The sequence below is a fragment of the Buteo buteo genome, chromosome 9 (assembly GCF_964188355.1).
Source record: "Buteo buteo chromosome 9, bButBut1.hap1.1, whole genome shotgun sequence".
In the NCBI taxonomy this organism is placed as follows: Eukaryota; Metazoa; Chordata; class Aves; order Accipitriformes; family Accipitridae; genus Buteo; species Buteo buteo.
Window position 1 is genome coordinate 10,280,172 of NC_134179.1, and position 25,968 is coordinate 10,306,139.

Sequence of the window (25,968 nt, forward strand, 5' to 3'; positions counted from 1 at the left end):
ACTGCTGGTGTGTTTTTAGTTGGTGAATAAAATAAAATGTCTAGAAAGGTAGGTTAGTTTTTAGTTAACTCTACAGAGAACAGCAACAGTCTGTTTTGTGAAGCCTGTGTTTAGGCACACTGATAATATTTAATTCACTAATGACTCGGTGATCACACCTGGGTTGACTGCATTGCTAACTAAAGATTTTTATGACAATACTTGATGTTTTTTCTCAAAGCCTTAATGCTTGATACAAAACTATTATGTAGGAATTAAAGTTCTGCTTTAAAGAATGGTTTTCAGCCTTGCACATTGCAGAGAAAAAGTTGGCACTGTTAAGATAGTGCCAAAACCCAAAGGCAAGCAAAACCTCTGAATTTTATTTTAAAGATCTCATAAGATTTCAGCTGGTCTCATGATTTTCTGGCACTTGATTAATAAATCTGAACAGTGGGATTAGTAATAATCTTTAGTGAAAATGAGATACTAAGAGTATTATGAATAGTTTTCAGGTATTTCTTTTTCTATGCCGTATCTGTTCAGGTTCATTGCACATTTTGTTCTGATGTCTAGTTCCTCAAAGAAAAAAGGATGATAAAAACAAAGAAAATAATTATGTTCAAGTAATGCCATGGTATGTTTAAATCTTCTATTTTTTCAATCAGACCCAGTGTAATACTAATGACAGATGAGAAAGCAGATCATGAATCCGTTTGGTAGCTGGTTCAACTGAATTCTGAACTGTTTTTCTGGGAAATGTTCAGCCAGAGCTATATCTGAATCTAGGGAAGGTGTCCTAAATTTCTCAGCCTCACAACAAAGTTAAAATGTAATGCAGTGTGTGTAGGTCCTGAACCAATGAAGTATGGTATGAAATATCAACTGCTTCATAATTAGAGATTCTTCACAGTGGGAATCTCATGTGTTGCTTCTGGATGTGTTCACTTCTTTCATCCATTCAGTATTCCTCTCTTCACCTGCTGAATTTTTTCTTTGAATTGTGGAGGTTTTGTATCTTAGGATGTAGGGAAGAATATTTAATTTGTGGTTTGTGTTGTGTTTCTCTTCCTGTAGTTGCATACAAGATCTCTCCCGATTTATTGCACTTAAATTATGGTGGTCTTTTAAACTGCTCATGTTCAGTGAAAAACATGTACTGACTAGGGCTGCTAGAGAAGGACTTCTGACTGTCAGGATTAGCATGTGAAGAGGAGATGAGACACAAACTGTCTGGTAGGAATAAACTTTAAAAGTAACATGGTAAACTATAAGTTACATGTCTAATGTGTAAGATGTGGTGAATGGAGTCAAGTAAGCATAAAGCAACTTACTCCCTAGATCTCTCAGATATTCAAGGAAAACAAAACTTAAGCTGTTTGTTCCAAAAATATGTAACTTTCATTTGTTTTCAGTATGTTTCTGGAGTAGTTGTCTTGGGTGCAGTCATGGATCTTTACTGGGCATTTCTCCAGTTAGTTTCATATTGTTGGGTTGCTAGCACAAAACAAAAATCGACAAGATATGGATTTTTTTCCTCAGCTTTTCCTCCTTGTTTGCAGTTTCTGAAAATCCTTAGCTTGAGGAGCAAAACTGGATATATTTGAGATTGGCAAGGTCTTTGGTATTGAGCAAATTCTTTTTAGCTTTCTCTTTAGAACTCTGTAGGGTTTAAATGGTGCCAAGAAACTATTTTCTGGTTGACTTGATGTGTATAGTGTAGTTACTGTCAGGAAAGTTTTACTTCAGTGTGTAGGCTTACAGTTTTCTGTTCCGTGCCCTTGCAAAAATGGCACAGTGAACAGCTATTTGTTTTGTTTTGTTATTCCAGATATATTTACTATTTCCAGAGCTTATCCTGAACTCATTGCGCAAAGGTTCCCTCAAGTCCTAAGTTTTCCTGAGTGAAAACAATCCTTTGGTCATATCTGCAATGTTGGAAACTGTTAGTTGTTTAATGATTAACATATTGAGTCCATGTCAAGCTAAGGAATCATATTTACTCATAAAGAATTAATCAGTCTTTGTGCCTACATCACAGAAATGAAGGTATTCAAGATATTTTTCAGTTGTAAACTCTAAACCAAATCATGCAATCATTCTGCCTTTGTCTCTAACTTTTATACTTCACCTTATCTAAGGTTAGAAAAAGAACTTCTGCTTGACCAGCTAGCCTGTGCTCCTCTCCTTCTTGGTCTTGTCTTGAGTTTCTTTCCTGATTCTTTCATTGGCTTTTATGATTCACTGCTAACGTATCATTTCTTCTCTTCTAGAAGCTACACTTCCTCAGTCACTAGTAAAATGTTTTTGTGTAGCAATTTGAAAAAAACATTTAAAGGTGCTTGGAGCATTTGGTTCTCTTGTCATTTAAATAAATATATATTTTTTTTACTTATTTTAAATTCATCCTTGTTGATATGCAGTATAGGCTTTGTAGTTCAGTGTTTTCACACTAGATGTCAATCTACTTGCGTATGTAGAAGTTGCTATGTATTTTTTGCCTTCTAGATATTTCTTTCACCAACTGCACTGGAAGAATCCTATTTTCCATCTACTTTGCAGGGGAGTCAATGCCACGAGAGAAGGGATGAATTTAAATATCAATTTTCTTTTGGTGGCTAATATTGAAGAACACTTCTTCCAAATAAGACAGCAATTTCGGGATTGCCAAGTGTAATTAAAATCTTTGATTTCACTAAAGCTGGTTGACAGCTTTAATTGAAAATGAAATTTCAACAACATGGAAGCAGAAGTTGGAAAGGCTTAGGTAGAAATATTTTTTCGAATTGCTGAACAGTAATTTAAATATACATATTAATATTTGTTGTTGATAGCTGTGTCTTGCTATTTCAACATTGTAGGTACTGAGTTTAGTAAAATGGCTGAATATTTGCATGACTAATCTCTTGTTGGCTGCATAAAACTTGTTTGCAAGAACAAATTCTTAGTTCCTAGAAAACGGAGGCTGCAAAAATATGAATTCTAAGCTAGAGGGAATCATAGATGTGTGCTTGTGTCACCCCATCTCTGTTCTGCTTGTTCTATTCCTGTAGCAGGCAGCGTGGTGAGGGATAGAAGATGAGCCAAGTTAAACTTAGCAGGAACACTGCCATCATAACAGTGAGTTGAGAGGGAAGCTTGAGTATGAAACATTTGGAAGTCTGAAAACATTGATTACAAACATACATACAATTAATCTTGTTTACTGTCTTGTATAGAAAAATGTATAATTCATAAAAATGTAGAGAAACTTGTTTCAGTGCTTATTTTTTAATCTCTTTGCCTCTTTTCAAATACCATTCTTGCAAGCTCTTATTGAAATGAAGATCTTTAAATTAAAGGAGGAACAGTGTGATATATTGTGGTGTGCTTGCAAAACACAATACAATTTCAGGCTGTCACGGATGGAGCGATGCACTTCACTCATAAGAGAGAAGTAGCAATATGTTTATTGATATAAAAGAGCAATTTAACAAAGTTTAATAGTAAGTGTGACAGTGGTTTAACAAGGTTCGATTGCAAGGTTTACTTGATGCTTACTGCAGAGAGGACAGGGTCAGACAAAACTGTCAGGGAGACCCTCCCATTGAGTCACGAGGTTCAGAAAGGACCCCATTGTGTTCTAAACCCTTTCTGAGAGGGCAGTTTAGGGCCAGCTGGATCCAGATTTAGTCCCAGACTTGGTCAACAGTTTATGTCTAAAGGATTATATGTGCACAATCAATCCTTTATATGACTTCGCTAAGATTTCAAAGTTTAGCATGTTATTGATCACTTACTGAGAATCTGTTGAGGCAAGGAATCTCTCAACCTTGAGGAGTAACCTTGAGAGGCGTCACTACTCAAGGGGAGATCCTGGTGTGCAGGAGAGCTCAACGGGCCCTGGGCTATCCACTATTTATGGAGTAAGATAATTGACTCATATTTGTATACTGACTACAGGTGTTAGGTTCTTCCAAATTTGGCTTGAGTCGGACATTGACCAGCACTGTGGTTAGGTGGATGAATTGTTCAAATTGGTCCTTGGCTATTGTGTTGTTATCTGTCTCCCCCAAATCCACTTTGAGACAGATGCAGCCATCATGACCAGACACATCCATTACAAATGGTGGTTATCACTTGAGTGGGGTTATGGGAAATACAGGTCAGGTTAGGTGAAGCACAGAGCTACACAGGCTTACAGAAGCAAACATGACAAGAGGCATTTAAAGTCCATTTAACATGGTGTTCACCTACAAGCCAGGAGACACAAGTCTTAGCTCACATCTGTACTTATTTAAAGATGAATATTCTGGATGGAGGTGTCTGTGGCTGACTGAGATACTTAACTCCAGAGGAATCCTGAAATTTTTCAGTGATTTAGTAGTACTACTTTTGAAGAGGTAGGAGTATTAGGAAGAACAGAAACACTTACAAAATCAGTTTTAATAATTTTTCTGATACTATATCCTGCTTCTGCTGTATCTCTTCTTTTTTTCTTCTGTTTTCATTTAAGAAATCATGGGGGGATGGGGAGAAGACGCTGTCTGAAAGGTATAATACTGTATGGAAGTCAGGTCCTCAGCACCAACCGTTGTACTCTACAAACCTGCTCTTGCTGGTCCCTGCTCCTGGCTAATGTAGGTGTAACCACCCTGTTTCTAGTTAGCCTGGTTTTTTTAGTACTTAAGTACCATTTACAAAAGCATCTCCCATTGTGTCATTGCAGAGCCATTAAGAGGATTGGAAAACCTTTGAGACTGGCAGCAGTACAGGTAGAAGCCTCTGCCTCCCACTGTTTTTTCTATATACCTTAAGTAGTGTTTTACTCTAACTGTTTAGAAGTGGAAATAATTGCTGCTTTGAATGCTATTGGCAGGATTCAGTGAGTTACACTGAAGTTTCTAGTCACAGAGAAAGTAGCAGTGGTTGTAACAATGTAACTCCCTTTCTCATTATGTTAACCTCTTTCATTGTGTTACAGCTCCAGTTTTAGTGGCAGACCTTCTCTGCCTCTTCTGAAAGAAGCTCGGTACATTTTTAGATACCCCTAAAATAGCTAATTGGTCTAACAACTTGTGTAAAATTTTTGGCAAAGGTAAATGTGATTCAGTATGATACTGTTGCTGGTATGCTTTGTCATCTCAGCCATCCCGATCCTGGCTGGCTTCCAAAACTAGAGTTACCTCTTGTAAATGGCTGTGGAGGTTTTCCATGGGCAGGAGGGCCTGTCCGATGGACTGGAGCACTCTGGCATCTCGAAGATATTGCATATTATTGCCCTCCACCTGAACTGCCTCTACTGATTGCAGCATGTCCCAGCTTAAACCCCAGAGTCTGAAAACTTATTTTTTCTTCTAGTCAAGCAGTGTTTTAAACATGTTTTAATTAGTGTCTGTGTAAGATGAACTTGACCCTAGTTGGAAATATTCAACCAAATTATTTCCACTGTGAAGGTGTCTTGCATTATACTCTAATTCTGTCAGATTAAAACATTCAAATAACAGTAATACTGCCCTTAATATGCAGGAGTCTTGTTATAATTCAGGTGTATTAGTAGTGGTATACCAATGTAGGTAAAATTCTTCTTAAAGAAACATTGTATTGTTTTTTGCATGCCCCTACCTGTTTGGATTGGAGTTAATATTTTTGTATGTCTGAATAAATGAATGCAAGTTCACATACTTTTAAGTTCAAATGCAATTATAAAGCATATTAAACTAATTGCATTAACTATTGAATTCTTCAAAGCTTTCAGTGCTTTGTTTGGGGCAAAATAAATTACCCAATGTTTTTTTAATTTTGTAATACAGATCGGTACTGTATCATTAATATAACTATTTTTCAACATTTTCCTATTTCTTTAAAAAATTGATGAGATTAAAAATTCCAAAAATCATTGAAGAACTAAGCTGGCCAATTTTTCTAGTGATTTGGAGATCTGATATATATTGTTTAGACATCAGTTTAAAAAGTGAAAGAATACATTCAACATTGCAGTAAAACAGAAAAGCCATACAGAGCATCATGGCTAGTTAAACTGGACTTTCATTTAGTGCATTTCATTCATTGATGCATTTCATTCATGCATCACCTCTGGTGTGAGCAACCAAAATGTGTAGTTGCACCTGACTTTGTGTTTGCACTGGGTTTATCATTGTAGTGAGTTGTGTCTGGGTGATCGCTGCCTACGTATGCTGACACGGAGAAGCCTTAGAGGCAGAATTGGAGAAGAATGAGTGTGAAGGCAAGATAGGGCCTAGTGCCAAGAGACAGGCCACACTGCTTCACATAATTATATAATAAACCTCACTAGCAATTTATAATGTAATTTCTTCATGTTGCCTATATGAAAATTGTTTAAGAACTTTAAATATGCAGAGGCTTGAAGAAATCGTACTTCTTCATTATGAAGTTAATTGCAGATGAAGAGTGAGATGGACCTGAATTTCTTAAAGAACTCAATTAACTTTAACTTGTTAATTAATGTGTTTTCCTACAAGGTCAGAAAATCTTTTCAGCTCACAGCGGAAGAGCTGTAAGGTTAGGGAGGATGTATGACTTTGTGAATAAAAAGATTCATTGACTTTTGAGTTTAGAGTGGAATGCAGTCTCAATTGAGTGGCAGCATCTTTCATTATCTTATGTTATAATGAAGAACATTGGAATTTCACCAAATATATCCTTATCCAGAAAGTCAAATTGGATCCATATTGCAAAGAACAAACTGCAATGTATGACATGAATAGAATAGAGTAAGTGAAAAGATGGGGAAAGGCAGAGGCGTTTATGTAACAATAGGTGACACAGGTCTCTGGCTGCATCCTTAAATATCTGTGTATCTTGCTGGGGTAATTTCAGGGACCATTAATGCTGTCCAACTGATGTTGCCTTGACTGCTTTACAATTTAGAATTATGAAGCTAAATACTTAAAATACTCCTGAAGTACCAGTCTGACATCATTACAGGTGCCCTGAACCAACCATACGAGGACGTAATTGAAACTAGATGCGAATGCAGGCTAGCTGGGAAGAGAAGCGAGAACTTCATCATGGCAATTTTAAGCTAAAGAAGGTATTTCTAGCAATACCTGGTACTTCCAGGTACAACTGAAACTCTGATTGGAATTATCGCGCAGAAATATTTTCTTTAAAAGGAAGTATTTTAGCATTTCTGTTCTAAAATATTAAAAGGCCTTTTTGGTGCCTAATTCCACTTAGTAGCTGAAAATACTTTTGAACTTCTATAAAATAGGCTTGCTTTGGGATTTTTTGGTGGTTTACTTAAGTCCTCTTTTTTTGACTAGAGATTCCTGGAAGGTGTGTGGTAGAATGTAGTCTTCATAGTTATGCTTCATTTATTTTGTGTTGTTATTTCATAGGGCTTAATATCAGTTGAAGAGACAACTTTACACACTGAGTACCACTCCCAGGCAATGAACTGAACAGGGCCATTACTCTTACTTTGTAGCTGACCGATACCAACCCTATTTAAAAACTTTGCTAACCACCGCTGGTCTGAGAGCTCTTTCTAACCTATGGGGTGAGTGTAGAGTCACATGGACCATATTGCCTGGATTCTGCTGCTAAAATAGTTATTGAATGTATATTATTTTAACATAAATTTGTCTCAAATACCTATTAAAAGTGGTGAATGTACATAAAGTAATAATTAATGAAAAATAATTTGCTTTGAAAAAAATTCTTTTGATCAGGTGGAATGATTTGTATCCTTTAGCCAGCATCTATCATGGAACAGTTTCATTATCTGAAAGAATTTAGCTGTAAGGGAAATGTTTTGCATGCCTTAGCAAACACAGTCTCTTCCAGAATTCACTGAGGTGTGCTGAAGAGCAGTAAATAATAAGTAATTGCTTGGGTCTTGGAATTGTCTTTAAAACTGATTTTACTTTAAAAAAGTATCAGGAAAGAGTGCAATTTGAATGTTACGTAGTAACATAAAACAGAGATTTAGGTGTTCTTTATCACATTTTATACAAAAATCCTCAGGTTTTAGAGCATGTTACTTTGGAGCAACCTTCAAAGTGATTTCTGTAGAAGCACATGAGTGATTCTGTTTGTGTCATTTGGAAGTGTACATAGTTCTTTGTTTCTCTTACTTCCACCTGTGAGCGTATGGATCAAAGTGAAGGCTTGTTCATCTTCACCTGTCACTTGATCTTCCATCATACACTGGAGATGTTCTGTGTCAGGTTTTACGCTGATGTGAGACTTGACTGCGCACCCTTTATTCCTGCCATCTACAAAGTACCCAGCAACTGAGTAACCTCATCAGGAGGTTTAAAGTGGTGTCCTCATTCTCCATAGACTTTTCTGCCAATGTTCATGCAGACTGTGGTCCTTTTGAGCATAATGGTGAAGATCAGAGGATATGAATGCTGATGTTCTGTCTTTAATTGTGCATATTTAGGCACACAATTATTGTTCATACTTAACTTGCTCTATCTTTGCCGCATTTAATTCTGCTTAAAACAACTTCTTTTTTTTCCTCTGTGCTTTTTGTTGATAAGTAGTTCTCTATTCTGTCCGAAGTACCAATAGTTCATAAGGAAACATTGTGCCAGCTGCATCTTTGATGCACTAGCAAGGACCTGGGATTTTTGACTGTCAGAACTTTCTTGTGGAGCTAATGGCAAGCAACATAAGTTAAAAGCTGTGTTCACAGTGCTCAAGCTGCATGATGAAGTGTATATGTGGCAAGGTAGCCTTGATTTGTGAGAGTAACAGTAATAGAGATGCAGGAAGAACTGGAGGGACAAAAAGATTTTTCCACATATAAATGAATTGGAAAGCTACCCATTATTCTGAATTAAGTGCTTTTTGCATCCCCTTTAGCATCTATGTCTATGTTTGGGGCTGGTGCCCAGCCAGGTTTCTATCAGAATTGTGTGGCTGTTCTGTTTAAACGTAGCAACTTTGAACTGTTTATGTTTTGTTAAAACTACAGTCATGTAACCATTTTTGTCCCATATGCTCATAGTAAATGTAATTGTATTAAAACTATACATAGAGATCAAGGCCTGAATTGTTTATGCATAGTTTTCTGTTCCGATAATTTGTTCTTCTTAGCATTCTCCCTGTTACGTTTTTTTTTTCCACTGTGTTTTTTCTTAATCTTCTTGGTAAGTGTTGTGTACATGTTTAAGGAAAAGAAAAAGTTACTATTTTCCACCAAGTGTCCGGTTGCTTCAGGGTTTTCTCTGCTTCCTAGTTGGTATTTGCTGGTCATACCAGTGGTGTATCAATTGTATATCTGGGAAAACCGCATTACTTTTTATCCTAATAAAATCACTGTTTTGCATTTTGTGAAAGGTAAGAAACTGTCATCCCTTCATCCAGTTCTTGGATGCCGTCCAGCCTTTTGGATACATCAGTGCTGTGGTTTTGGAGAGAATCTGCTCTAGCAATTTGGAGTGAACTTTCTCTGTCTCCAGACACAGTGAAGGAGCAGCAGATAGGCCCAGCACTGTAGCTCAGGTTTGAATGTATGGAGAGGCGTCTTAGGGTTTTTTTCTCTACCACTAATTACAATTTGATTAGTTGGGCAGGGTTTTTCTGGCTTTGTTTTTATCATTTTACTGCTGCTGTAAGAGCAAGGCAAAGCAGTAGATAGTAATATTTAATTAAATATCCTGAATATCAACCGTAATCATGTTGCTTTTTGTCTGGATTAAGAAGGGTGTTGCCTCTTCAAGTTCATACTGGATTCCTTTGCCCGAGAAGCTAAATCCAGATTTCATAAGCTATTATATTTAATACTTGAGTTAGTTATATTGAGATATGCTTACCAGTTGTTTGGGTATATTTGTAATGGATCGGGCTTTGGGGTTAAATTCTTATAAGTGAATATCCTGAATAGGAAGCTATTTAAGTGGGTGGTTAGCTTTTATAGACCTTCACTGAACTGATTTTTAACATGTCTTGGAAATGAAACACTGTTGACAGCTGATATAAGAAACGGACCCTTCACTCTTTATGAATTTTGGGGCTTTGCCTTCCAGTTTTGGAAAGCTGAGTCATGAAAAAGGTCCAACAATTCAGACAAAAATGGGGTGGAAATAATTACTTTAAAGCTGAAATGTGGAGTGTTATCTATTTTGGGGGATAAAAAATTAAGAAAATGTGGTAGTATTTTTCTACATACTGTATCAGAATATATGGATAAATAAGCAAACTTGCAAGAAGGAATAAAGGTGGTTTCTGTCATTAAAGCAAAGGAGAATGAAAGAATAGAATTATTTCTACCATAGCAGTAAAAAAATCTGTCAATACTTGAATTATGAACATTATGTACTCTTGTTTCCATTGTTTAAGTAAACCAAAAAATATGTAGGCAAGACTGTAACATCCTGTATTAAGTTTAAAGCCAAAACGGATGTACTGGTTTAATTCAATAAAAATCCTTTTTGCTGCTTTATATTGTAACAACAAAGTTGTTCTCTAATAAGAGTAGAGATACATTTTCTACTTGCAGGCACCTTCATAATAACTCTTACAGCTTTTCTACTTGAAATGCTATATTTGTGTCCTGTAATGAAGGAACAGGAGAGTCGAGTTAAATGTGGGAACTTTTAACTTGCAACACAGTGTTGTTGCTTTATTGATGCTACACAATATACACTGAGAATTTCATAGAAGTGCAGGAGAGTTAGACATATGTTTTACTTTAATGAAAGTTCTGTGGCTAAATTCCCTGAGTCGACAACTGTGTACTGGATTGTTTATGACATTATATATGTTTAATTCTTAGAATCAGCATTACAAGTATTCACTGTCTAATGAATTTCTAGCAGAAGTCCTTGATTACTGGGTTTTGACATCTATTGACGTCCGAGTACCAGGATTTCCAGTCTCCTGGAGTTGTTTGGTGCTCCTAAATACTTTAGTGTGTAGTTTGGTATGTGTGTCCAAAAGCAAAATGTCCTCTGGTGGTTAAGATAGCATTGGTATTCAAGAGTTTGAAGTATGTTTTGACTGACCATAATCTTTGAAAATGCAGGTCTTTTGAATTGGAAACCTACATATATCTGAGAATATGTTCTATCTAGAAGTGTTATAGTAAGGATCTAGCTCTTTATATATTCTTGTCTATACTATGTATAATGCAGGTTTTGCCCCATGTAGGCTGTATCTACCTCTATTTACAGAGTACTAGCAGTTGTGTTACTCAGACATATTTGCATGTGTGTTTTTTAATGAAAATTCTCATAGAATACTAAGTTAATAATTTCTCCAAATACAGGAGAATGATTCAGTATGATGTCAGAAATGAAAATTTTACTTTGCATTTCTTGTATTTCCATAATATGTTGAACGAAATGGTGATCACATCTGCTTGTTAGAGGTATAAAGGATGAAATTCTGATTCTGTGCCATTGGAAAGACTTCAGGGATTTCAGCAGGGTGAGAAATTCACACAACTGGGCTCTTTTCCTACAGAGAGTGCTCTGGTATGGTCATCTCCCTTCACTGGAAGCAGCATTGTTCCCCAAAGGAGTGGCAAGTAGTAAAAAGACAAATAAGAGTGCATTATCTTACCTAGTACAGGTGGCGTAGCAGAGGACTTCTACAGGGGTGAAGTTATTCCCAAGTTATGTACTGAGGGAAGAAAGGGGGGTATTGGTAGTGGGGATGCAACCTGTAGGGTTAGGAGAAATGGTGAAATTAAGTGTTTCTCTGTTTTTCTCCTTTTACTGGTACACAGTTTGAGACCCTGGAATGTAACTTGCAGAAGTGATGTGCACTGAACTCCTTCCTGATCTCAGTTATATTTGTTTGGTCATGAAATTTGTCATATAATCATAAATATTCTTAAAAATCAGGCCTTGCTTATCTCAGAATGGGCATTCGAATTCCTGAAGGCTTTTAGTGTCTTTATCTGCAGCCAAATCTGTGGTCTAGCCACCCTTTTCATCCTGAGTTTCATTGCAGCTGTTGTAATGTGAAGTTCATATTTAACTGATGTGATTTATATAGTGTTTGGAGTATTTTTTCTGGACAACAGGGAAGCTGGAGCATACTCTTGTTTTTTATAAAGTGCATGATGACATGAACTGTTCTGACAATTCTGCAAAGTTATTATTTTAGAACAGCTCCCCCTAATCATATACTGCTTATGTTTGTAAGCTTGCATAACTCTTTGTCCTAAATTAATAGTTTTGTTTTGCTTCTAAGGTCGTGGTGTTGCAAAAATGGAAAACATCTTTTATTCTCTGTGCACTTGTAAATCGCCAAACAAACCTTTGTGAGCAAATTCAAAGAGCATCAGTGCATGCTTTTTGAGAGGTTTTATTCTAGGAAACCTGCCAGTCATTAATGCCAGCATTTCAGCTCTCTGCCCTTGGAAATCTTTGTCACTTGAAGTACCAAGTAACTCAAAGTTTATTTTGAAATTAGTTATTTTAAATACTTTAGTTACTTCTTCACTTTAAGAAAGTATTAACTTCGGACTGTATTCCTGAATCCCTTCTTAATTTAGTGCATTTTAGCACAGTTGAGTCAGGAATGTTACGGTTAACAAGGAAAGGGCCAAAACCTGCCCACAGGTGATCACCATCACACCATGACCATCACAGGAAATGCTGAGTCAGGAAAGACATAATGCAGCTGAGCATCTGTGACTATATCAGTGAATTATCCCATTTCCATGAATTCTGTTGGAAAGCCCTTTCTGTGGGGTGCATGCAAGCTTTGTAGTGGAAAACAAAATTTGTTTCAAAGTGGTGAGTCATGACTAGCCTGGTAGCATTCACTACTTATCTTTTTGTGCAATAATGAGGCACTGGTAATTAGCTATAAAACCCAGGTTTGTCAAGCATATATTAATGAAGTATTTGTACATAACAAATTTCAGTAAAATTAGCTGCTAGTGAAATTAGTGCGTTTCTGGGATTTTTCTATAGTTCTTAATTCACATTACAAAACCTACATAGTCCCTAGCAGCAGTCTACAGCGTGAAAGTGATCAGAAACAGATCTGTCTGCTTTAACTGTCCAGGCAGAATAAAATTTCAAAAAGGGGGAAGGGAAAGAAAGAAATGGAATAAATTACAGAAAACAAATGAGATGTTTGATACTTTTTGACAGTGCCTGAAGCTTGAGGGAAAGATGAAAAAATGGGAAGAATTATGAGTTTAGGAATACATTTATACTTTGCCAGTAATCCTCTTCTTACCAAGCATTTCACACAATATCAAAACCCTTTGTATATTAAGAAATTACAACATATTACACTTACTCTGCTGTTATAATCTACCTTTGTGAGAGACAGTAGTTAGGTGGCATTGCCTGAGCAATGCTTTTGAAAATCTAATAGTTTATATGCTCAATTATATACATAAAAAATGCAGAAAGCTGATTTCATCTAACTCTTACTGCTTATTTTTAAAATGTCTTAGTGTTTCATTATTAAAGCATGCATTCTTAGCTCATTGCCCATAGTCCTTCTGAAAATGTGTTTTTAAACAATTAAGTGAAAACCAAACAAGTTTATTTGGACTAGAAAATATTAAAGAGAAACTCAGATTTAGCTAGGTGTTACCCATGTCAAAGGAATATGAAGTTATCCTAAAAAAGAGATAAATATGTTTTCTAAAATGGAAGTTCTTTGCAGTGGAGAATACTGCCCAGCTCACTGCACATTTAGAGAAGTGGGCCTGTTAACATGTTGACCCAAAACACCTTCTTTCCAGACTTGCCTCCTGATGCACATTTCTGCTCTGGCAGCTTATATCACATGAAGCATAAGTGACAAAAATTTTCCATTGTGCAAGACAAGATGCTCATTAATAGTTAACAATGCCTCTTTGGAAGGAATACTTGAAAATAGTATGGGCCAATCATCTTCCAAAGATGGTTTCCTTGGTTTAGGCCTTTTTCAGGTGTTTGTTTCTTGTAAGTAGTCGTAGATCTTTGTTTAAATTTCATAAAATCAGAGGTCAAGTCTCTCACTGTGCTCATTAGAAGTGTTACTGTTGACTTCAGTAGAAATAAGATGCTGTCTTCAGTAGAATTCTGCTTTTTTTCTAGTTTTTGAAGTTTGAAGCTCTCAATAACAAAAAAATGTACTGCTAAAGGGCAGATTCTAATGAGTCAGCAGGAAGATGTCCAAAACTAATGGAAAGTTTAGGAGGAAAGATCAAGTCCATTATCCTCATAATAATAATTAAAAAAAAAAAAAAATCAGTAAATCTGCTGGTTTGCTTTCTCTAAGTGGTAATTTTAAGCAGGATGTACCATAGTTGACTAGAGAAGGTAATAGTTTAGGATTTCCAGTCTGGGCTTATTTTTGTAGGAAAAAGATGGGTTTTTTTCCAGAAAGAAATCTCTATTTCTTGATTCATTTTATCACTGACGCAAATAAACAGGAAAAAGTTTTTACAGAAATAGTCTGAAAATCAGGTTTAGTAAAAATATGTACAGCACAGGAACCACTGAATAGCAAACAACATGTATCAGATCTTATTTCAATAAATATTAAAAGCCTTGTTTAAAAGAACAAATTTTTTTATACAAAGAAGCATTGAACCAAAATACATGTTCATGCTCTGATAGCTTCCTTAAGTAGCTTGGAGCTTTGATGTTAAGTGTGTTTATTTCTACTAAGTGAGTATATTCGTGACAGCTTATACACCACAGAAATGGACTTTACCATAGGTGTGCTTACAGCACTGTTGCAGCTCACATGAATTGGTCTTTTTTTTTTCCTATCGAGCTTTTCGTGATATTAATAGAAAGTATAAATCCTAACAATTAGAGATGTTACAAAGCTGATTTGAATAATGTAGACATATAGGAAATCAAGTAGCCTATGGCTGAGAATTATTTTTGGTTCTCTTATTCAAGATCTCAGCTGATATATCTAAGACACCTCCTATGGGAGTAGTTTGGGATCATGACTTGAAAGGCTTCTTTAGATGATATATTTAATACCCACCTGCAAAGATGGCCTGTGGCATTTATGGACTTAAAACCAAAGTGCCCACAAGTGAAATGATAAATTTATGGAACTTATAAAGCCAGTAGAGAAAAACAATCTTTATATTAGGTCTTTGAAGAATATATGAAGTTGTAAGAAAAACATCATAAAGAAGTAATATGTTAAAAAGAATGAAAATAATTTTCTTACTTTCAGTGAAATACAACTCTTTGGTATGTGGCAATATGGAAGACGTCAATTCCATAAAGTCTGCCTGCCCTTCTGTAAGGGACAGCATGCCAGAAGCTTCGCACATCTCACTTTTGTGCCTCTGCTGCCTGAGGCTGTTTGCTGTGTCTGGAGACTTGCCTCAAGGCAGATGAGACAGGCTAGACTTTGGGAAGTATATGACTGCTTTTAAATACAAGATCTGTTTCTGTTGTTTATGGAAACAATAAATATGTAACAACAAATCCTAGTTCTTGGTAACAAATCTAATCAATTGCAAAAGGGATTTTATTTCTGGGGAATATTGTATATACATCTTGTGTACCATGGGTACAATGTTACCTTCCTTGTAAACATACCATGCTGGGTTCACCTCAAGCGTGTTCTGGTGTGCTGGAAACCATAAATAGCTCTTGTTGAATAAAGAATGTAATAGTTGTAACATATCCTTATGTTAATCTTTTGCTTCCTCCTTATTGTAGCTATATTTATAATGGAAAAAAAAATACAGCATTATGACAGTAAGTCTTGACAAAGTCCAAATTTTCTCATTGTGTAAAATTTAAGTAGACTATTAGCTAGTATCATCTACTTAGTGTTTTTCTGAACAGTTGTGCTCTCTAGTATAACATTATTAAAACATTTTCCTGATCTTTTAATTCATATACTAAAACGTCTACTATTTCATATCACAGTTGCTTTAAAAAAACCTCCTTGAGATTGCAGGTTAAAAAGATGGGTGTAGCTGCTTCCTTTGAAAGTGTGCAATTTAAATTACCATATTAAATCATGTAGTGTAAAGTCAGTTGAAAAAATGGAGCTCCACTAGCTGAATGCTTAATAAGAAAATTTAAAAACACTTTTGCAAGCTATTGATAAAAATAAAATTCTCTGTTGTTGCATATTTTTCTGTCAACAGCATCTACTTCTATAGAGGCTAGACACCATATGTGTTGCTGTTATCCTTTCTTTAAAGGTAATTTTTTAAGTCCCAACATATATTAATCAGTTGGCCTAATAGCAAGAAGAAAATATATGTGAAATGCCAACATATCGAAGTAAGTATTTCAGCTTAAAATTGTTTTGGCTGAGATTTTTGTGATACTCTGAGAAGTGGGTTTTGTTTTCACTATAAAAATGGGCAGGCAGATATTCTGTGCGTACAAAAGCAATTGTACATGCACTTCAGCATGAGGAACAGCTGGATGACTAACTACCTAATCTGTGCTCACATGTGGATGCTTATATAAGGTACTTTGATAGAAGCAAGTCACTCATGCACGTTTTGAAGTGAGCCAACCTGCAGTATTCAAACAATGGTATTCTAGGAAAAGGTAAATTCATGTACAGTCACTGCAATGCTGGAAATATTAAATATTCTCACTCAGACTTGCACAGTGCTCTATAACATAATGCTTTAAAAATGGCGATGCTTCCCTTTTAAGATCTCTTTCTTTTTTTAAATTGGAAAGGGCCAGTTTGCAACTTCTCAGTGAGTCTTCCTGGTTTTCAGTCTTTTAGCTATCCCAAGTACTTGCAAAGTAAAGGACACTTTTGAGGAAAATAGTAAGAATCCCAGTGATGCTTGAAGGAATTCACTGTGTTTTGGTGTGGCATTGTTTTTAGTTATTGCATAATAAATTAATCGGTATTTTTTTGTGTAAATCTGTCTTCTGAGAATCACATAGAGGATACAGGAAGCATGGTAGTTATGGGGATTGGTCCTCATATGGTTTTATGTCTTTCTCCCTTGCTGAGCCTCATTACCAGAGAACAGAAAAGTGTTGTCTTTCAAATTCTTGACTGCATTTGTCATATACGGTTTTCTATCTTATTTGAATGCTTTCTTGGACTGTGGATGCATGTTGGTTTGATATGAATTCTCCAACTGGATGGCTGTAACTCGGGTCCCTTTACTGTAGTGGCTGTTTTACGAGGCTCTATAATGAAATGGACTTTAAGTAAAACTGAATTGGCCAAAGTGTCATGATTCATTATGGTCTTCCAATAGGGTTGCTTTGAAATAGCCAAGGTTAAGGGTTTAATTAATATTCTCAGGTACAAAATTGATGGTCAGAGGCAATAGTATTTTTCTCTTTGTTCAACTCTAATACAGCCATTTGTTTTAAATATAGTTTATGTGGGTGATGGGTGCTAACCAGTTTCTAAGCATTAGAACTAGCTTTTCTTTTCCAGAAGCCTGAGTTGTTACACTAACAGCAACAGTTCCTCCTCATCTAAGCTTCCTGTTTCCTTAGATTTAATAGATGTGGAATGAGAAATAACTTTCAATTGCATTCTGTGCAGTGGAGTAGGGATAGCCAAAATTCCTAGTCTGCCTTGTGAGCCAAATTGTACCCTGTAGAGGCAGATGTATTACGAGGAAAAAATACAATAGGCCTTTTGCTGCTTCTGGCTCTCTGGTATGTTTATTGCTTTGAGAAGATAGGACACAAGCTTAATAGGAAATTCTCTTTTGTCTTGTACTTTCTGTAGGTCAGTGTGGACATAAAAGCTGTTTTGAGTTACTGAAATGGCTGAATTTGGTTTTACTTTTGATTTACTTCTTTACTCTGTTGGAACAAATTTCTGCAACATTGCTTAGTTTTTTCTGATAAGATCTATGAAAGAAGCCAAATGTGACTTGCCTAACATGGTTTAAAGAGACATATTCTGATAACTTTTTAATAAAAATATACTTCTTATGATCCCATGTTTAAGTAAATTATTAAATTCTACTTGAAGTTGACCAAAATTAATAGGAAAATGCACAACAGATCTTTGCATTGTATACAAGAACAAAACAATTTCATACTTGGTTTCATTCATTCTGGGATAATTCCTCCTCTTTAAGGTGTGAAGGCATTTAACATAGATCAGATATGAATAACAAAATAAATTTGAGGTACATAGAGTCAAATTCTGTGCTAATACAAACTACTAATGATCATTTTTACAATAAAAAATCTTGCTGATAACATACACAATGTCATGAAGATTAACATACAAGTAATTTTTCTCAGGTTTATAAATAGAAATGTGACACCAAAATACGTATTTGAAGCTTATTCCGTCTTGTGTCACACAATACCTTTAATGTATCAGATTCTGCTAATGTGCCCTTGCTGTTGATGTTACTTTCAAATAGTACCTCAAAGAAAAGCTCATCATGTATTCTCTAGAGAAACGCTGGCCTTGAGTGCAGCAGGGTTTGACAGAAAAGGAAGAAATATAAACAAATTAACAACATTTGTCTGACAGCTGTGTTTAAAAATACAAAGCCAAACACTAGTTTTGCTTAAATATCTTTCTTCCTTTCTAAAACAGTTACAGAACTTCTGCTAAATATCCAATAGGCCAAGAAATTCCTGTTGTCGTGGTGCAGTCCTCCCTGCACCTCCAGGCTCCAGCTCTATTCTGGGGCACTGTGCCTACGCCTGAGCAGGTTGCTTCATTTCTAGCCCACCCACTTGTTGGCCTGTATCCTTAGACTACTGGTGGCTTTCTCTTTTTTTTTTTTTTTTTTTTTTTTTGCTTTAATCCTCTGAAGTAGCCTGTCACTTGGCTTTGATTTGGTGGACTGTGGTGGGGTCATCCTAATAAATGTGCTAAAATTCCCCTCCCTTGCACTTTGCATTGTTTTCCCTCTACTGCTTCCCTCCTTCCTTTTGCAGGTTTGTATATGCAGATGGCATGGACATGTAATTAAGTGCAGACGTTTGATCCTGACCTAGTGTGGACTGCTGCCAGCAGTGATTTTGGTGGTTTATCAGGCAGCAGGCACAACAGTCTAAAAACCACCCTTTGCCAGGGGCAATTGCAACAGTTTCCGTGGAAGCTTGGAAGCCCCTTGAGCACAGAGCTCTCTACAGGCAGCAGCTTTTTGGGTCAGGTGGCTTCAGGTTTTTACTCCAAGCTACAGACTAGTTTTGAGAGCTAAAAAATTACAATGAAGAGAGGATGAAGGCCAGTAGGAGCAAGTTGACTGTACATATTGCTTGAGTCCTCTTGACCTTATCCTGCACGAAAATATTAGTTATTCTTCCCAGGATTGTCCCCAGGATCCCTCATGTATTGTCTTCAGAACCTGTTTTCTCCACCTTACTAAGGCGTTGATTGCTTTTGCTAAAGTTAAAATGCTAAATGTGTTTTTTTCAGGCCACACTATGATTCAAATCATGTCAAACAAAAGTATTTTCGAACACTTCTGTTACTAAGTTTTTTATCCTTCCTGCTAGTTTTTTCACAACATGGAACCTTATATGTTTTATTTCCAGTTTCCTATTTTACTATTAGGCTTCTGCAGCAGGAGCAGAGCTGTAGGGGCAACAGAATGGCTCTACAGTAAGCTGAGAGATGTTTTTACTATACGGGCTACTAGACACTTTACCTAGATATGAATTTCAGGTTTATAAAAACAAAGGTTTTAGGTAAAATATTGCTAGCCCTTATGATTCTAGAGAAAAGCTTGAAAACCATGGCTAAAGTTCTTCCCAAAAGCTCAGAAGCCAGACACCAATGAAAAAGAATTCCACATTTCTTCTGCAAACATTTAAATATCAGGATTTATGAAAACTTGACAGTATTGTTTCAAAATACAGCAACATTTTGGAGGTGTTTTATAAATATTTGCAATTCTAGTCTATATGCTGTCACAGATGTAAATACAATCTTCAAAAAGCAACATTCTCTTCAGTATTTTATCTTAAACAAAGGGAAATAAAGTGTAAATAAGCCAGTGCCTTTATTTTCTCTCCCTCTGAATAAAAGCACACATTTCTTTTGTTCCACTGTAAGTGACGCTGTGGTTAAGGTGAGGAGAAACAAACACATGCCTAAACTGTGCCTAGCTCACCAAGTATTAATGCTGTAGGTAATTTTCAGGTCCATTTCTAGCACTATAAACTGTAAATTACTCCAATCTCAGGATAAAATATTTCGGCTTTTTGTATACAGTAAATGAACTATTGCGGAAGCATCCCATGTGTATCAATGATTCAATACAGAGTCTAGCACAGGAAAAATGCATTGTTCGTTTATATGGTTGTTTGGCATGCCTGCTGTGTAAAGGTGCAGAAAGGCCTGTTTCTTCCTGTATCAGAGTTACTTTTTCCTTATCAAAGTACGAAGATATTTCAGTCAGAGAATAGTGCCAACCGAGCCATTTATTTTAGAGAAATCTGTTTTATAACATAGGCTTCAGTTAAAAAAAAAAAAAAAAAAAAAGTTATTCAGGGAAATCAAAGTTACTGTTCTGCCTGTAGTATTCAAAGTGTGGTGCTTTTTAGGGCTGTGCTAGTGTTATCTTGTATTACAGAGGAGGCAAGGCTCCTTAAATAACATTTCCAGAGAACTCTTCAGATTTGACCTGGTCGGGGTTTCATTCCGATTAGTTAACAGGTAGGCATGTGTGCCTCATTTTGCAAGACAGATGCCTGCTTGGAATACTGTACACAGCCAGGCAATTTCTGTGAGGATCTAAATCAGGATGGTGCAAACCCAGCTCTTTAGATGTTGTTTTCCAATAATATGTTGAACAGAAAGAGCCCAGTTGCCTAGGTAACAAGCCAGAGTCACTGAGCAAGGTTCATTTTAGTTAATGAAATGATAAAAGGAAAAGAATGATGGATCCAGTTGTTCTAAACTGCTACCATGAATATGGGGATAGAGAAAAAAGTGTGTGTTTAAGGTCAGCAGGGAAGCTGTTTCAGGCAGGCTGTCCTAACTGGGCCGAGGAAGTAAAACCCAGAACGGTGAGAAAATCAGTGTGCTCTGAGTGGCTCCACTGACAATGCCTGGAGTGTCAGATGTGCTTGGGAATGCTGTTTAGGTTTGTTTTGGGGTATTTTTGTGAGCAGCCCTGCCCAGATGTGGCAGTTGGGGAGGATGGGGCCTAGTTGTGGGGGACATCTGAGGGGTGAGGGGTGGTTACTGGCTGTGAGGCTGTGGAGAAGCTTCCAGAAGGAGGTGGGCAGCACACACCAGCAACAGCCAATTGTCAGGTGCCACCTGTCTGAATGAACCAATCAGCTGGGTGTTCTTAGCCCTGTAGCAGAGGGTGGGAGGAGTGTGTTAGGAGTGCTGCACACCCCGAGGAGAGACCCTAGGGCGCTGGCCTGCCTGGGTTCTCCCCTGGACAGGGAGGTTGTATAACTTGTAAATCTGTGATTAAAGTGTGTCTGAGTCGATCTAGTCCCCACACTGCCAGTTTGGTTTAGAACAGTGCGATTGGAGCATGGCCAAGAGCGGTTGCATGGCCATGCAGTACTGGAGAAATAAAACATGGTAGGAAATGGCTGTTTGGAGATTAGCTCTTGTTCCAGACTCATTGAAGCAGTGTAGCTTTAGAAATACATCCTTTAAAATTGAAGAGTAAGCTATATACTGTCCTGTCACAAACTAAAGGAATGTCCTTGTTTGATTCAGACATACCCCATGTGACAAGCGAGGTGGAGGCTTTCTCACTTCTGAAGAGAAGTGGGTAGCAGCAGTGAATTTTAAAATGGATGCTATAAATGGCAAGCTAAAACTCCAAGTGCTAGTAATTGCAGCTAATCTCTTGCACACATTGGGTTATCTGAAATTCATGGCATGTGAAAGAAAATGAAGAAGGCTGAGTGAAGCAAGAGAAGCATACAGAACCTTTTCTTAACTCAGGTCTATTGATCTGAATACTAGTGAAAGTTAAAACCATTTTAAAAATATTACCCTTACCAAAGATATTAGAGATTACATTTTCTGCTCTGTAGATAAATGAGGAAACAACTATTAACTGTCTACTGCTTTTAGCAAATACTGATTTCCTGCTTTCTTAGCTTGCAAAAAACATGTTGCTTCATAGTGTTCAGTGAATGGTCTGTCACTTGAGCAAAGTGAGGGAAGATCAATGAAGTCCTATTGCAAAGTATTAGCATCTTAGTGAAGAACTGAGCCCCTGTAGTCATATAAATCACAGGTAGGGAGCAGTTCTGTAACACTTCCTTCCCTACCTCCTGCATTAAATAAGGAGTAAAATGCATGTATCCTATAAAGAGTTTCTATGGAGCTGGATTGTTTAATTGGATTTTCATAATTTGTGCTTTATCCTTATTCATGTGAGTATACAGGGCTGACAACAAATAAAGTTTGCTCTGTGCAAAGTTTGCAGAGTTACTTTCTTCATGCAGTGGAACTTGGGAATTGGAAGCAGCCATGGATGAATTTTGGTCTTATGTACAGTTGTGAAGGCTGGGCAAGGAATATATGTCTCTTGGTTTTGTCTAGGACAAGCTCACCTTTAAAATGAGAAGAAGCAAAATCTGTTCACTTGTGGATATCATATTAGTCTTCTAAAAATAATACAGATTTGTTTTAAGTAATTCAGTATTTCAAATACATGTTCTTTTTTCTCACTTAAGTACTTTTCTGCTAAATAAACAAGGGGCTTTTCAGATTTTTCATAATATGGAGCAAAATGGACTGGTCTATTACTAGGCTTCTTTCCTTCTGTTGAAATATCTGGTCTGCCTTTAAGGTTCCAGTGCAGAGTGGAAAGTTGGGTTCTCCTGTTTCACTCATGTACTCCTATTCCTGTGTTATACTCCTTACTGGAAAGGCTTCATCTCCTAAAACAGGCGAGAAGGGAGGTTGTTCACAACCTGAAGCAAAGAACAAGAGGTGTGAAGATGTGTAAACGTCTGACAAATATTTATTATTTTAATTGCTGTATACTAAATTAAGGCTTGTCACACTTTGAACATGAGATACCCATACCTGGTTTGTGTTTGCTAGGCAGTCTTTCAATACAGAGCCTCTATTTTAGCAATCAAGTAGGAAGGGGCTCCCATAGCTCTTTGGCACTGCAAGTCTATAATCCACCAAGCATACTCCTAGGGTTATATTTCAAAATACATGAGTACTAGGACATACCTGCTTTCTTAAAAAAGTATTAAGGATATATACTTCTTCATAATCAAGAGACTGTGCGTGGAGTTTCAAGACCAAGGTTAGTTGCATAGGTCCTGAATACAGGTTTGGAACTGTCCGTGCTAGTGATGAGACCAATCTTATGAAGGACTAGCACAGTTTGGAGAAAATTACTTGTCTCTGATAACCAGCTAAAGACATTTGAAATGTTTTGCAGTGGTACATTGTGTCAGAAATTGGCTTAAAAAAACCCAACACAACAACAAAAAAACCCCAACCAACCAAAAAAACCCTCTTGCCGCATAAGGTCTCTAACAAGATACATCTCTGTATCTCGGGTGTGTTTTATTTACTGGCTTACAACAAGCAATCTCTAGGCACAATTTTCATTATAAAGTCATCAAAATTAAGTCTCGCTGCAAGAACATTGCATTTTACAATGCTCGGTGTGATTTTTTTCAATGGATTAATTAACATAGCTGTTAAGACATAACTTTTATGGTCTTCAAATTGAAATTTAAATGAATAATGATATATTTTTTAATACTAATCACAGTTAGGTATCTATACCAGTTTATGCATCATTAAAATTATAAAAAGTAATTGTGTGGAAATATTTCTCCTTAAATATGGTACACTAAAATACATTCTCTTTCCTAGTTCTGAGACTTTAGTACAACAGAAGATACTGATAAAAGTATTTTCTGTAAATAAACCTCTCTGGAAGCGGTGTCGTCTGCTGCACTTCAAGTGTTTGTGCACCTCCTTTTATCATACAATAGTTTTCACTACTGTGAATTCACAAATTACTGCAGGATACAAATATAGTGGGTGTGTGTGTAGGAGCAGCCATTGCGCTGTCAGCTTCCAGCCTTGATTACCTTATGGTAATCTGTGTTCAGTACTGTTTTCTAGTGTGCTGTGGAAGAAGGCAAGCACCAGCATAATTAAAGATTGGATTGTAATGCAAATACCTGCAAAATCACCACATAAGAATGAAGAATGCCTGCATAAAATTCAGTATTATTACAATGTAGTATTGCTTTGTGACATCATTTTGATTTTGTTTGCTTTATGTCTTTTTGCTGGTTTTGAACTTACTCGTTTTTGTTTCAGTTTCCATTTCTTTTAGTTGTCAGAAAAGGGTAAACTGGCTATTAGAATTCTTTCTTCATAATATTTTTCAATTAGAAGGGTTTTTAGGTGCTTGCTAAAAGTATAGTCTTGAATCTGTAAAGCTAATACATATCTATTTTAATGCTATTAATAAGCACTTAAAAAGGATTATTGAAGTAAATCTGCTTTAGCCTTTAGTCATATGTGTTTTTATGTAATATTCTGTAATAACTTCTTGACATATTGACACAACTTAAATAGGTTTTTTCCTTTTAAATGAGAAAAGGAGAGAAAACAGAGAAGAACTAAACATATTCTTTATATGCTAACCTTCTTACTTTTTTATATGCTAACCTTCTCACTTTTCTTGCAGGAAATCCTGGCTGAGTAAAGTTGGAAGCCCAAGTTCTCGCATAGATAGAACAAATTTTTCCAATGAAAAGGAGATTTCCAAGCTTGACTTCTCAGGATTTAGCACTAGATACTAATAGAAGAAAACATCACTAAGCACAAAACCATGACATTTCGGCTGCATGATATTTTTTGTGCCTCCATAAAATGTCACAAGAGTATTTGGATGATTTCTGTACTAGAGATAAACATAAATGGTCCCTGTTCAGATGAAGTAAGAATTCTTAGTTGCTGTATTAGACATTTTACACCATGACTGTCAATATCTAATATCTAAAATGCTAATATCTAATTTATTGCATCTTGAAAGCTGGATAAATAGTTAAAAGTGCCAGTGATCATTTGTGCACAATGAGACTTGTTATATATAACCATATGGCACGTAATCTTTACACTGTGATTCATGTTTTACATGCAAAATAATTAATGTATGTTCTACTGTTCGTAATCTCACCAAAAATACTTAACTATAGAGCTGGAACACTAAGAGTTCTATTGTAACAGCTCTGTATTATAGATCATGTTATTTGTGATAATTAGTTAAGATATAGCGGTACTTTAAATTAAATGTATGTTGCCTCAAACTAAGTTTATCTAACCAGCTCTGGTTTAAAATTCTCTGTAATTATGCAGATAAGTCTTGGAACAAGATGATGAAATGTGTGGCCTCTCATCCCTTTTTCCTTGTCTACCTACAGCTTACATCCATACTGACTATTAAGGATGTTTTGATCTTTTTGCTTTTTTGATGTTCTTACTAAAGGAAAATAACTGAAATCTTCAATTTATTGATGTGTATTTGCTCCTTAGTTAACAATGTATGTTGGAACCTGATTTAACATGATGCATCCACACACATCATATCAAGTACATGAAAGGTCCTGAGAAACTTGAGTTATGTGCTTGCAATAAATACTGGATAAGTCTTTGCAGTATTGGATCTAATTCTCATATGTAGTGCTTTTTTTCACAGGCACCAAGGAGTCTATCAGGGCTGGAGCAGACCTATATCCTCACTTCTCAAGGACTTCTGTGTCAGGATTAGTACATACTGGAAGACTTTGGTTAGATCTCTCATATATCCAAGCAGGGACCTGCATGATCGGCAGTATTCTCAGTTAATCAAGATTGGTGTGATCATGCTATGCTGGAGGCTCAGGCTGTAAGTCCCTGTGAGAAGTGTGTAGTACATAAAGTGCAGTAATACTGCAGTAACGTGATCATGCAGCCTCGACTTGGCTCCGAGCATGGGCAGAGCCTGCTGTTGTCTGTCTGCGGTCTATCTAAGATGCCCTTCATGGGGATAATTAAGCTGGTATTTCCACTGCCTGGTCTGTATCTCTTCTAAGGGTAGGTAGTGTCAATTTAGGCTAATCATCAAATTTGCGGTTTATTTTTTTTTTTATTTCAGGA

The 25,968-nt window shown here is 36.5% G+C and overlaps 1 protein-coding gene across 1 annotated transcript in view; it reads left to right on the forward strand.

Annotated features, from left to right (window-relative positions):
• The window catches only part of ACYP2 (acylphosphatase 2), a 46,577-nt gene extending 21,082 nt beyond the window's left edge, over positions 1-25,495 (forward strand). Inside the window, exon 4 of the mRNA XM_075035347.1 lies at positions 24,518-25,495. Coding sequence (XP_074891448.1) covers positions 24,518-24,632 — 115 coding nt within the window. The 3' untranslated portion in view covers positions 24,633-25,495. The remainder of the gene's footprint in view (positions 1-24,517) is intronic.
• Positions 25,496-25,968: the final 473 nt, after the last annotated feature.